At 40.1% G+C, this 13302-nt stretch overlaps 1 protein-coding gene across 1 annotated transcript in view; it reads left to right on the top strand.

Moving 5' to 3' along the window:
- Window positions 1-12941, top strand: part of LOC143815970 (protein argonaute-1) — a 97342-nt gene extending 84401 nt beyond the window's left edge. Inside the window, exons 10-19 of the mRNA XM_077295817.1 lie at window positions 1421-1543; window positions 3167-3300; window positions 3546-3730; window positions 4541-4700; window positions 7192-7282; window positions 7370-7564; window positions 7647-7781; window positions 8060-8161; window positions 9255-9454; window positions 12539-12941. Of these exons, the coding sequence (XP_077151932.1) occupies window positions 1421-1543; window positions 3167-3300; window positions 3546-3730; window positions 4541-4700; window positions 7192-7282; window positions 7370-7564; window positions 7647-7781; window positions 8060-8161; window positions 9255-9454; window positions 12539-12647 (1434 nt within the window). The 3' untranslated portion in view covers window positions 12648-12941. The remainder of the gene's footprint in view (window positions 1-1420; window positions 1544-3166; window positions 3301-3545; window positions 3731-4540; window positions 4701-7191; window positions 7283-7369; window positions 7565-7646; window positions 7782-8059; window positions 8162-9254; window positions 9455-12538) is intronic.
- The last annotated feature ends 361 nt before the right edge of the window (window positions 12942-13302 follow it).

Raw genomic sequence — 13302 nt, forward strand, 5'->3', positions numbered from 1 at the left:
GTGGTGCTGTCAGGAGCGACGTCCTGGAAAGTAGGAATTAGTCCTCCAGTAAGATTGTTTCCAGGAGTTCATCTTGACAGCACCCCTTATATTCCCTCCCTTAAAATTCCTATCTGATATGTGGTGTAAACATGTGTAGTGGGAAATTCAATAAAATAATGTTGCATCCCATCCTGGTGTGGTACTTGGAAAAGACACTAAAGGGTGGTGATGGGGAGGAGGGGCTATTTAACCTCTTCTGTGTTCCTGTTCCTATCAAGGATACGAAGGACAACCTCCTGGTGGTGCTGTCATGATGGACTCCTGGAAACAATATTACCGGTAGGACTAATTCCTACTTTCTAGACTCCACATACACAGAATGCTCAGCTATGTGAGAATTCCAGGGAGAACAAAATAATTGGCTGCTGAAATTCAACCAGCTGGATCCTTCTCTCCCCTGACATCTGTCGGGAGAATCGGAAGTCCCACATACAAATATCGAACTCCCACGCTGAAATTGGTGGATTTGGCCAACGTATGTCTGTGTTTGGGGCGTTATTTCAAGGTCATCCAGAATGATTTGCATTGAAGTCTAAAGACAACCTGAATGTGTTCAGAAATACATCAACAAGAAAAAAATGAATGATCATTTCTCTGGATTGCATATGATATAACTTTATAAATGTATGAACGTTATTTAATGTGTGTGAAAGGTATGTTTTATTGTAAATAGCCTAAAATCTCACTTGCACCTTTTTGAACTTCAATGGAGAGTGATACCCACCCTTGGGACCACTGATGATCCAGTGACTGAGCATTGCTTTAAGGATCTCCTTTAACAGGGTTTCTCATAATAGGGCATTATTCACTATGGCCACTCTGGTTATTGAGAATGAATTGGCCTTGCACCCCTCTTCTCACTGGAAATTAATGGAGATTTATAGTCATTAAAGTAGTGGCATATCACAAAGATGTGCTGGCCAAGTCCTAGAGTCGCCAATTTTAGTACAGTTGTTTTTTTTGCTTGTTTGTTTTTTAAACACCTGGATATGTCATCATGTTACAAACGTTTGGTGTCTGACTTCTGGTACCTGCATTAAATGATTTTTGTGAAAACAGACTGGTGTAATGCTGTCTAGTTTTTCACAACATGGTATTTTTACCAGCCAACCCAGTGTGCAGAAAAAAATGGAGAAAAGGACACCGCATTAAGCTAGCATGGTGTTCCTTTCTTTCTCAGAATTGTTGCGGGTTCCAGAGGTTGACCCTCCATGAATCAGAGTGATGGTGTATACTAGTGAGCTATAAAAGGGAACTTTTTGGTCAATGGACAATTCTTTTAAACATAAAACGCATAATTGAATTTCAGTAACACTCTTGCTTATTCCATATCTGCACCTGTTGGTATTATGTTAACCGTATTATTTGTCACTTTCAGATGAAGAATGCAAGTTACAATCTGGATCCGTACATTCAGGAGTTTGGAATCAAAGTTAAAGATGACATGACAGAGGTTACAGGAAGGGTCCTCCCGGCACCCATATTGCAATATGGAGGAAGAGTAAGACCACCACTTTCTTGCTGCTGATTTTTCTGTAAATCTTCATATTGAGAATCATACTTTGCCGTTTTCATGAGTTGCATTGGCATTTAATGAACATTGTTAAATGTTCCCAGAACATCTTGGCTCATTGGTGTCTGTTTATAAGGATGGCTTGGTTAAAAGGAATTTGTCAGCAGATAGATGACCAGGAAGCCAATTTAAACATAGCCATGTAGGAGCTGGAAGAAAAAAATCCTGTGCCTCAGGCGTCCAGTACACTACAGTGTTAGGAAACTACCATTTGATACTTTGTTTCCTCGTTTATATACCTACTAAGAATATCTGCTACTTTGCAAGGTGAAAACTAGAGATGAGCAGATCAATTTGTGGGACTCCAAACTACTGATATGCTTTTAAGGCATGTGCATGTGAAATTTCTGCAACGTTTCTGCGTTTCCAGGAATTTGTCGGCTGCAAATTACTAGACCTGTAAGTAAAGAGTTAAATAAACTTAAACACTGAGAATAAAATCCTTTTATTTGAAATTAAAACACATATTTTAATCATTTAAACTAACCCAATATACTCACCCCAGAGCCGACTGTAATCCAAGGGTTAAAGCGATGTCATATGTTGTAGCCAGCCTATGTAGGAGCGTTCACAGAATGACTATGCCCATCAGCGGCGCCTGCTCTCAGCGACAGCAGGTGTAGGCTGATGGGAGGTAGTAGTTTCTCATCCGCCAACACCTGTGACTGGTGGTAAGCTTTTTACCGTGAGTCACAGCTGCTGGTTCATACTGACATTGGACAGCATGTACCCGCAGCGCTCTGACCGGCCGTAGCGATCTTACAGATAATCAGAGCCACTAGTGTTTTACACGCTGTCACACAGATGACAGCGTGGAAACACCATAGGAAATCCGAAAAGCGCAAGCAAAAACTCAGCAAATCTACGTTTTTGCTGTGGATTTGACTGACTTAATTGAAGTCAATGGGTGAAAAAACACAAGAAGAATTGCCATGCTGCAGATTCAAAAGCAGCACAAATCTTGAAAGGAAAAATGCTGATCATGTGCACATCACTTCAGGATTCTCATTGACTTTGCTGGTGTAAGGATTCCCTAGCGTTTCTGGGCCAATTCCGCATGAAAAAAAAAAATCACACGGTGTGCACATAACCTTAATTGGTATTCTCGTATTAAGTATTGTTTATGGAATAGTAAACCATAACTTTATAATGACACCATTTTTGGACATTCTGACTTGTATGGTACATTGTTTCAGCAATTTTCCTCTCTGCTGCCTCTGTATCTGTCACTTTTCCTTGACTTCAGCACCAGAGTGGGAGCTGATTTGAGGTCTTCCATTTATTGTACACACTGAAAAGTAGTTGACCTGCAGGCGTAACACTCTAAAGCATACTCTTATGGGCAAACTAAGGACATTAAATATCAAAAATGAACAGTGTAGCTGTGAATCCAGTAATGGGCTGAGAGAACACGTCTCATTAGATGCAGCAGGAACCTTTCTGCCTCTGTCCAGCTCAAGCAGCTCCCTCCTCTTTCAATGGACCTCAATGGGCAGCAAATGTGACGTGATCCCTTTGAATACTTTTTTAATGTATAATTTATTTTCCTAGAACAGAGCAATTGCAACGCCAAACCAAGGTGTGTGGGACATGAGAGGAAAACAGTTCTACAATGGCATTGAAATTAAAGTTTGGGCCATTGCTTGTTTTGCTCCACAGAAACAATGCAGAGAGGAAGTACTAAAGTAAGTATCTGCTCATGGTCGACACAACATGTATGTCTCTGAAGATAGCCAGACAAGTGTAAAAAAAATTTTTTTTTTAAAGTAGCGTTAGAAAACGGACCATATTTTATTTGATGAGCCATGACATTGCAGGCCAGGTGTAGTTTTGTTTTTTGTTTTTTTGCTTTGTGTGGTGCTTTTTTTTTTTTTATGCTGGCAATTATCTTCTTGCGATTCCTTTTTTTTTTTCTTAATAAACTTCCTAGGAATTTTACTGATCAGCTCAGAAAAATCTCAAAGGATGCCGGAATGCCGATCCAGGGCCAGCCATGCTTCTGTAAATATGCACAGGGCGCGGACAGTGTGGAGCCAATGTTCAGACACCTCAAAAACACATATTCGGGGCTGCAGCTTATCATCGTCATACTGCCAGGAAAGACACCAGTATATGGTAAGAATAAAGACCTGTTTGTCCTACAGACATTATTGGTACAATAGAAGGAAGTCTAACTAAATTCTAAAAAAAGAAAACAAGAATGCAATGATAAAAATCTCTTATGGCCACATTTTAGTTACAGCAGGAAGTATTCATGAGCCGATCTCTGAATCTTTTGATTTTATGTAGATGGTGGCTATTCCAAGTTTTTGTAATTTTACATTGAAGAACGTTTTTCTGAGTTTGATCCACAGTTGGTTGTTCAGCGTGGTGAAACTCTGTCTCTCTAACATGCTCTCTTTTTTTAGTCCTATGACTTAGCTGAAAATTGACCCTCCAGCTGTATATTCCTACCACTTTTCTAGCCTTTTGTTCCCCATGTCCCAACATTTTTTTGACACTTGTTGCTGCCATCACTTTCTAAAGAATTACGGTACATTTTTTTTCAATTGAAATAGAAAAATGTCTTATTTTCAACTTGTGATCTGTATTCTATCTTCTGTTGTGAATTAAATATAGCTGATGGATTTCCAAATCATTGCATTCTTGTTTTCTTTACATTTTCAGAACGGTTTTAGAATTGGAGTTCTAAAATAAAACATAGCTATTAAACGATTGGCAAAAATAGTGGTCTGCTTCTAGAAAGAAAATAATTTTATTCTAGCTCCATGTATTGCCTCTGCTTGAAATATTTTTTTGCCTTGTGTAAATAGGGACTACTGTGTTCTAGCAAGCCGGTAACAATACTGTTTGGCATGATTGTATATCGTATGTTCTTCTTTTGTTGGACAGTTTGTGTTGAGCTAACAATTGCTTATTTTCCAGCTGAAGTGAAGCGCGTTGGGGACACTCTTCTTGGCATGGCAACCCAGTGTGTCCAGGTGAAAAATGTTGTGAAGACCTCCCCACAGACCCTAAGCAATTTGTGCCTAAAAATTAATGTCAAACTAGGTGGAATCAACAATATTCTAGTGCCTCATCAACGGTATGTATGTGTTCATTTTTGTTTGTTTTAACTGAACATGTCCTCACATTAAACACTATAGTGATACCCTAGAAAATAAGTATTCTCTAGTATAGGGATGCCAGACCCATTTCCATCGTCTTACCTGCTTGGTGCCTGCAGATTGGGGGAATCAACAGGTTTCTTAAGATGTGCCTTCTTGTACACCCTTTCTGTATGCTCCGTCCGTTCTCATGCAGTAGTTATGACCCACCCCCTGATCTTTGTATCGGTAGTAGCAAATTGTGCATGTACACACATATTTTATAGTAAATGAATCTCTTTAAAAGTTTATGGGCTTTGGTTGTGATGACTAGCCCAAGGCCTGAACTTGCTTAAGTTGGGAGACTGGCCTGCCAGATGACACTTCAGCTCCTTTGATTAGAGCACACTATTTCTTTTTGGGTATTATCAGGGTATTGGCAGTGGGTCAGTAATGGGGGGGAAAAGGCATTTCTTTGGATAGTCGCACAGCCTTCCATGTGCTAGCCAAAGGTACCCTTCCAATGAAGTTGGATCAGCCTGTAATTTGATTTTCCACTTTGATTTTGAGTATCACTCCAATTCCAAGCCTCCATGGGATATTAATTTTGATTTACATTGATCATTTTTATGTTTTATTGTTCTCGGCGCATTCCACTAAGTAATGAATAAAGATTTGCAGCTGGAATATTCATTCAGTGGTAAACTATCAATGTCTCTTTGAAGCTGGGAGAATGCTCAACTCCTTTTAAATATTTTAAGGACCAACTGTTAGTTTGTCTAGATGAGGCTTATGTAGGTCAATAGGCAGGTAATGTAGGCTGGGGATGCTTACCCAATGGATGGAATTTACTCCCTCTGCTATTTTGTTTTCAATATATTTTTCTGGTTTGAAACATTTGACTAAACAAATGCATTCTCAGCTGAGTGTGTATGTGTTCTGTATAGGGAGAGTGGCGTAAGCGATGGGGGACTTCTGTTTGCACCTTATTTCCCCTAAGAAAAAAAGGATCAGGCAGACAGGCTTTTTGGCCTTTAAAAGGTGAAATCTTACAGCCACCCATACACATTAGATGCTTGTATGACCTCAACCTCATATGTATGGCCGCCTTAACATTTATGCAACAGTAAAGAGTTTAGTTGCCATTTATTTACTTAACAAGAAATGGTCCAAATTGTTAATTTGTTAAACCATAGCTCCCTACCTGCTACCTTTTGAGAGATGGCAGTCATTTCAATACATTTATTTTGGAGTTCCATACATACCGTGTTTTTTGGACTATAAGACGCACTTTTTTCCCAAAATTTTTTTGGGGAAAATTGTGTGTCTTAGGGCTTGTTTCCACATGCGAGAATCACGTCCGTGTCTCGCATGTAGAAACCAAGCTCTGGTGTCTGCACTCCAGAGCGGAGCGTGCGGCCGCATAGGAACACATGGAGCCGCACAGCTCCGCTCCTGAGTGCCGGCGCCAGAGCTTGGTTTCTACATGCGAGACACGGACGTGATTCTCGCATGTGGAAACAAGCCCTTATAGTCAGAATATACTTGCAATTAATGTGGCAGCAGCAGGAGAAGGGCGATTCTGCAGCGGTCCTGATCTGACGCTACCGGGCGGTGATCACACTCCCTTCCCAGGCTTGTGCGGCAGCGGTGCTCTGTGGTTCAGGAGGGCTCGTCGGCATTTTGTGAAAACCCGGAGGCCTCGCACATCCATTGCTGCGATGTGGTGGCCTCCGGGAAAATGGCCGCCGGGGGCGGCACATGCTCAGATTGAGATCTCGGCAACGAGATCTTGCCCCGAGATCTCATCTCCCGAGATCTCAATCTGAGTATGTGCCACCCCCGGTGACCATTTTCCCGGAGGCCACCGCGTCGCAGCAATGGATGTGCGGGGCCTCCGGGTTTTCACAAAATGCCGGCAGAGCCCCACTACACCACAGAGCACCGCCACCACACCAGCCGCACCTGCCTACACCAGCCGCCCCAGCCTGGGATGGGAGTCATATTGCCGGACCACCGAACAGCCCCTGTGACCACACTCCACCAGCGCTGCTCATCATCCCCCCAGTAAGCTGAATATGCACTTTAAGACCGACCCTCATTTGACACATTCATTTTTTTCCCCCTATTTCCTTCTGAAAATTTGAGGTGTCTTATGGTCAGGTGCGTCTTATAGTCCAAAAAATACAGTACATGAAAGTGTAATGATGGGTTTTTTTTATGTTCTTGCCCAGTTGCTTCTTTCATTATGGTATTTGCACATTCTACCGTATAGTTTACTTATAGTTTTGGCAATGTTTTTTACTTTTTTTTTTTTTTTTCTTTGTCAATATAAATTTACGGTGTCTAATCCATCCTTAGTTTACGTTTAGGAAGGTCTTTTAGGCATTCTGTATACTGTTGGAAATTAGTATGTCTCAGCTGTAGGGTGCCTATTGCTCTGTCTTCCTGAATAAGCATAGTTAAGTTGCTTGTTTTGCCTTGTGACAGCTCCGCGGTCTTCCAGCAGCCAGTCATTTTCCTTGGAGCTGACGTTACACACCCACCAGCTGGTGATGGGAAGAAGCCCTCGATCACGGCGGTCAGAAACTAAACAATGTATATTGATCTGATGCATAATTTGATAGATACAAAGAAGGAACGAATTCCCTTTTTTGTTGTTCTACAGGTTGTTGGTAGTATGGATGCTCATCCAAGCAGATACTGTGCTACAGTAAGGGTGCAGCGTCCTCGGCAGGAGATCATTGAGGACCTTTCATACATGGTGAGGGAACTTCTCATCCAGTTTTACAAGTCTACACGTTTTAAACCCACTAGGATAATCTTTTATCGAGATGGGGTGCCAGAAGGGCAGCTCCCTCAGGTAAATACATAGCTATAAATGGTTTGAACAATTTTACTATATTTTTTGCGTGGTCTGTGTAACTTTATTTCTGCCCTTTAAGATTCTACATTATGAGCTGCTAGCTATCAGGGATGCATGTATCAAATTGGAAAAGGACTACCAGCCTGGCATCACTTACATTGTTGTCCAAAAGCGGCACCACACACGCCTGTTTTGTGCAGACCGCAGTGAGCGGGTATGTGCTTTCTGAAAATATTTAATGTATACAGAGTATATTACTTTAGAGTAACTATACCATTCTCATCATTTGTTGCAAGCTCTTGGATGTGTGATAATTTTCCATAAGCAATTCATAAGGATGCCTATTTTACCAATGAAACAATCTAAATGACTTTGGATCAATATATAATGGTAAACATATGAAATATATAGAATATATTAAATTGCTGCATGTGTCTTCTTCTTTTGAGACCTGTCTATAGCTCTTCTTTTTTTTTCTTTTTTTTTATGCAGATTGGAAAAAGTGGTAACATTCCAGCAGGGACCACCGTTGACACTAACATCACACATCCCTTCGAGTTTGATTTTTATCTGTGCAGTCATGCGGGTATCCAGGTAAATATGCTGCAAAAATCTGTGGAGATGGGATTTTTTTCAAAAAACACAGATGTTAAGAAATGTAACTTAAATATAATGAAGTGTACATAAATGATACATGCTTTGTACCTTCATGTCCATAACAACCTTTAAAAGATTTTAAAAAATAATAAAAATAAAGCCTGATTTGCAGTATTATGATTTTGATTAAAAAAAATATGGCAACGCATATGTAAGCACATGGGTTTTGATAATTTTTGTTGATCATGCTATTTAAAAAAAAAAGCCACATTTTCCTGTTTTTATGTCACTTTGTCTCAGTGAAGATGGAATAAAAAGTAATCAAAAAGACACACACACAAAAATTAAAGGGATAATCATTCAAAGTTTTGAAAATTGCTATTTTCTTAAATTTGCCAAATGTCTGTTTTTATAAATAAATGCAAAATATATTGACTTAAGTTTACCAGTAGCATAAAATATAACGTCATGAATAAACATTTCTGAAAATCACCTGGATATGTTGAAAGATTCCAGAGTTATTGCCACATAAAGTGACACATGACAGATTTGTAAAAAATTGGCCTGGTCACTAAGTGATTAAAAAAAATAAATATCTAGCTTTATGTTAATAGTATATGTCATGAAAAAACCTTATCGAGTCAAGGAAATATATAAAGGCAGTCCAAAGTATTGTTATATAATAATACATATTACATATACATACAATACATGCCAGATATGCGTAAAACAAGATTTTCATTCTCTCGCCAGTTCTGATAAATCTGAAAAGTTATACTGTATATAATGTAAATGTAGGATGATGTTTCACATTTTTCAGTTTACTTAGAGGATATCTGCAGATACAAGACTAGCTTTAATAAGCTAGGTAATATATTTATTACTTTTCACATTCTCAACATAGTCTTAAACTCGTCAAGCTGCATCTATACATTAGAAAATAGCGGCCCCGTGGTTTGTGTAAAAAAAAAAAAAAAAAAAAAAAAAAAAAAAGTGTTTTTTGCATCCATCACCCCGTGTTATAGCTATGCATAAAGAGCTACTACAGTTTTGAAATCTGAATGCTGTTGGTGGTTTTTCCTATCTGCAGGGCACTAGCCGTCCCTCACATTACTACGTTCTTTGGGATGACAACCGATTCACAGCAGATGAGCTGCAGATCCTCACGTACCAACTCTGTCACACGTATGTGCGCTGCACCCGATCTGTATCCATACCAGCTCCTGCATATTATGCTCGACTGGTCGCTTTCAGAGCACGCTATCACCTTGTAGACAAGGAACATGACAGGTATGTGCAAGTGTTTTCCAGCTCAGTGCAAACTGATGACACTGTTGCTCTTACAAAAGGGTCAAAATCTCCTAACTATTGTAAATTGGAAAGCATCTCTATGATTTAAATGTTAAAGGATTCTTAAAAAATTCTTCTCACTCTTGGAAAAAATCTGCATATTTTAGGGTATGCGGTGTCATTGTCATTTCTTCTTGTGGGATCTTATTTTTGAGACAGGCTGTATTGTATAAGCAAAATGCACAGCATGAAAGCCCACGTTTCATCACATGTGACTCCATCATGGATTTTCCCCACTGCGTCTAAATTTGCCCAACTATGTCAAAGAATAGGATTCTATGAAAACTGTTGTAGGAAAGAGCGCAAATAGTGTCTTATCTGAGAAGGTTAAAAGGTTAACCCCTTCATGACCTTGGGATTTTCCATTTTTCCGTGTTCGTTTTTCGCTCCCCTCCTTCCCAGAGCCATAACTTTTTTATTTTTCTGTCAATATGGCCATGTGAGGGCTTATTTTTTGCCGGACGAGTTGTACTTTTGACCGACATCATTGGTTTTACCATGTCGTATACTAGAAAACGGGAAAAAAATTCCAAGTGCGGTGAAATTGCAAAAAGGTGCAGTCCCACACTTGTTTTTTGTTTGGCTTTTTTGCTAGGTTCACTAAATGCTAAAACTGACCTGCCATTATGATTCTCCAGGTCCGTATGAGTTCATAGACACCTAACATGACTAGGTTATTTTTTATCTAAGTGGTGAAAAAAAATTCCAAACTTTGCTAAAAAAATTGCGCCATTTTCCGATACTCGTAGCGTCTCCATTTTTCATGATCTGGGATCGGGTGAGGGCTTATTTTTTGCGTGCCAAGCTGGCGTTTTTAATGATACCATTTTGGTGCAGATACGTTCTTTTGATCGCCCGTTATTGCATTTTAATGCAATGTCGCGGCGACAAAAAAAACTTAATTCTGGCGTTTCTAATTTTTTTCTCGTTACGCCGTTTAGCGATCAGGTTAATGCTTTTTTTATTGATAGATCGGGCGATTCTGAACGCGGCAGTACCAAATATGTGTAGGTTTGATTATTTTTTTTATTGATTTATTTTGAATGGGGCGAAAGGGGGGTGATTTAAACTTTTATATTTATTTTTTTTATTTTTTCACATTTTATTTACTTTTTTTTACCTTTGCCATGCTTCAATAGCCTCCATGGGAGGCTAGAAGCTGGCACAACACGATTGGCTCTGCTACATAGCAGCGATCTGATGTTCGCTGCTATGTAGCAGAAATACAGGTGTGCTATGAGCGCCGACCACAGGGTGGCGCTCACAGCTGCCGGGGATCAGTAACCATAGAGGTCTCAAGGACCTCTATGGTTACTATTCAGAAGCATCACCGACCTCCGATCATGTGACGGGGGTCGGCGATGCGATCAGTTCTGGCCGCCCGGCCGGAAGCGCCGGTTAAATGCCGCTGTCTGCGTTTGACAGCGGCATTTAACTAGTTAATAGCGGCGGGTGAATCGCGATTTCACCCGCCGCTATTGCGGGCACATGTCAGCTGTTCAAAACAGCTGACATGTCCCGGCTTTGATGCGGGCTCACCGCGGAGCCCTGCATCAAAGCCGGGGATCTGACCGCAGACATACTATCCCGTCCGAGGTCAGAAAGGGGTTAATCCATAAGATTGCACTCACCAGATGTAGCGGAGTTGAAGCATTGAAAGGATTCGCTCGCTGCAGCAGATCCACGAGTTCAGGAAGGACCAGCTGTTAGATACAGATTGGGAAAATTGTGGTAAATTTCTGCGCTGCTGAATAACTAGAATTCCAGAATTATTAGTACATGTGGCTTTAATATTCTACGCGTTTCAGAGTTCAAGACTCCATCAGAAAACACCACATGTCCCTTTGGTGTTTTCTGATGAAGGAGTCTTGAACTCTGAAACGCGTAGAATATTAAAGCCAAATGTACTAATAATTCTGGAATTCTAGTTATTCAGCAGCGCAGAAATTTACCACAATTTTCCCAATCTGTATCTAAAAGAATAGGATTCTAAAATGTTGCAGTGTTTAATACACAAGGTTTGTCGACTCATCTGTATTTTGTGGGGTGTTTTTTTTGTTTGTTTTTTGGTTTTTTTTTTGTTTGTTTGTTTTTTATCTTCGAGATTGCTTGCTATAATTATCGCCAAGCTAATGTCACATCCCATCGATACTAATTAGACTGTTCTATGTATTACTGTTCTGGAATTGTATGGGATCACAACAACATTAAAAGGAATCTGTCACCACATTTGACCTGTTTAAACTATCAATATGGACATACAGGTTATAGAATTGTGAAACAGTCCTCCCTGTGTGTCTCATATCAGATGCCTTGTTGTGGATAAATCATCTATTATCTCTTTCTATAAATTGCCTTTTCCTGGCTGTGGGGAGGAGGCTGCCTGGAGATAACTCTGCCTCCAGAGATTATTTTACATGAAGGGGAGTTACCAGTGTGATGTGTAATGGCCGCTCTCTGATCACCTGATCTCACTGCAGAGCTGTGTGTGATTATACCTGACAAATCTGCAAGTTGCTCTCAGCTTCCATCTCACAGGCAGACAGATGCAAATTTGTTGTAATGCAGCAGAGCTGAGAGGGAAGCAAAAAAGTGTTAGCAAGAAGACAAATTTCAGTTCTCCTGTTCTCTGGTAGTTACTGGTCTCACACTGGTATTTTCCACTTATACTTAAAATAAGCTCTAGAGGCAGAGTTATCCCTCAGGCACCATCCTCCCCATAGCCTGGAAGAGGTCATTTACATAAAATTATAAAAGATTATTTCTCAGCAACAAGGTATCTGATATGAGACCCACAGGTAGGAATGTTTTCAGCATTCTATAACCTGCATGGCCATATTAGTCATTTAGATATGTCAGATGTGGTGACAGATTCCCTTTAAATGCTCAGATATCTGAATTAAAAAGCCCACACTGTGACTTTTGATTGACAACTAGAGAAGTTCATCATATGTGAGTCATGAGATCTGTTTCAGTGCTACTTGTTTGCCATTAAAACTGAGTTGTTGGTTTTTTTTTTTCCAGCGGAGAAGGCAGCCACATTTCTGGACAAAGTAATGGAAGAGATCCACAGGCCCTAGCTAAGGCAGTGCAAGTTCATCAAGACACTTTGCGCACTATGTATTTTGCCTGATGACTTGTCGCATAGCTTTCCTAGTGGATTCATCAAAATGTGACTTGTTTGCCACTTCCTGTACCTCATTGGCTCAAGAGTTGGTTCTTGGAATCTTGAGCCTTTTGAAATAAGGGTACCTCAAAATAAACTGACAACCCTGTTGAGGTCCTGTGTGACCCATGTGGAAATCACATTGGACAGTATTCCATTGTTTTGCATGTTGTGGAAATGTAAGAGAGCACCACTTCAGCAGGTCTCCTCTGATTGCCACGGCAAATTTTTTGATGACTTGAAATGCAATACTGCTGGCAGAAGAAAAATGAAGCTGAGCCCCTTGCTTCACTGGAATAGAATGAATGTACACTGCAAAAAATGTACGAAAGGAGCTACAAGAAAAGACAAAGTTCTGAGCCTTAAACAAAAGCTAAATTCTGAATTAAATAACCAAGAATCTACGAGGTAAAATGCGAGCATCAAAGATCTCCCTTGACAATGCTCCTTTGTAATATGTTCCACACAAGACATTCTCATCCTTGGAACATAACCAGCACAAGAACATGGCTTACTCTAACTTCAGGTCATCCAATTGTTCTGTAGTGATGTGCAGATGCAAGTTCTGGAATACTTTCATTAGGAAAGTCAAACATATCCTGATTACAGAGAGAAGGCTGTT

Source organism: Ranitomeya variabilis, chromosome 3 (genome assembly GCF_051348905.1).
Source record: "Ranitomeya variabilis isolate aRanVar5 chromosome 3, aRanVar5.hap1, whole genome shotgun sequence".
NCBI classification, from domain to species: domain Eukaryota; kingdom Metazoa; phylum Chordata; class Amphibia; order Anura; family Dendrobatidae; genus Ranitomeya; species Ranitomeya variabilis.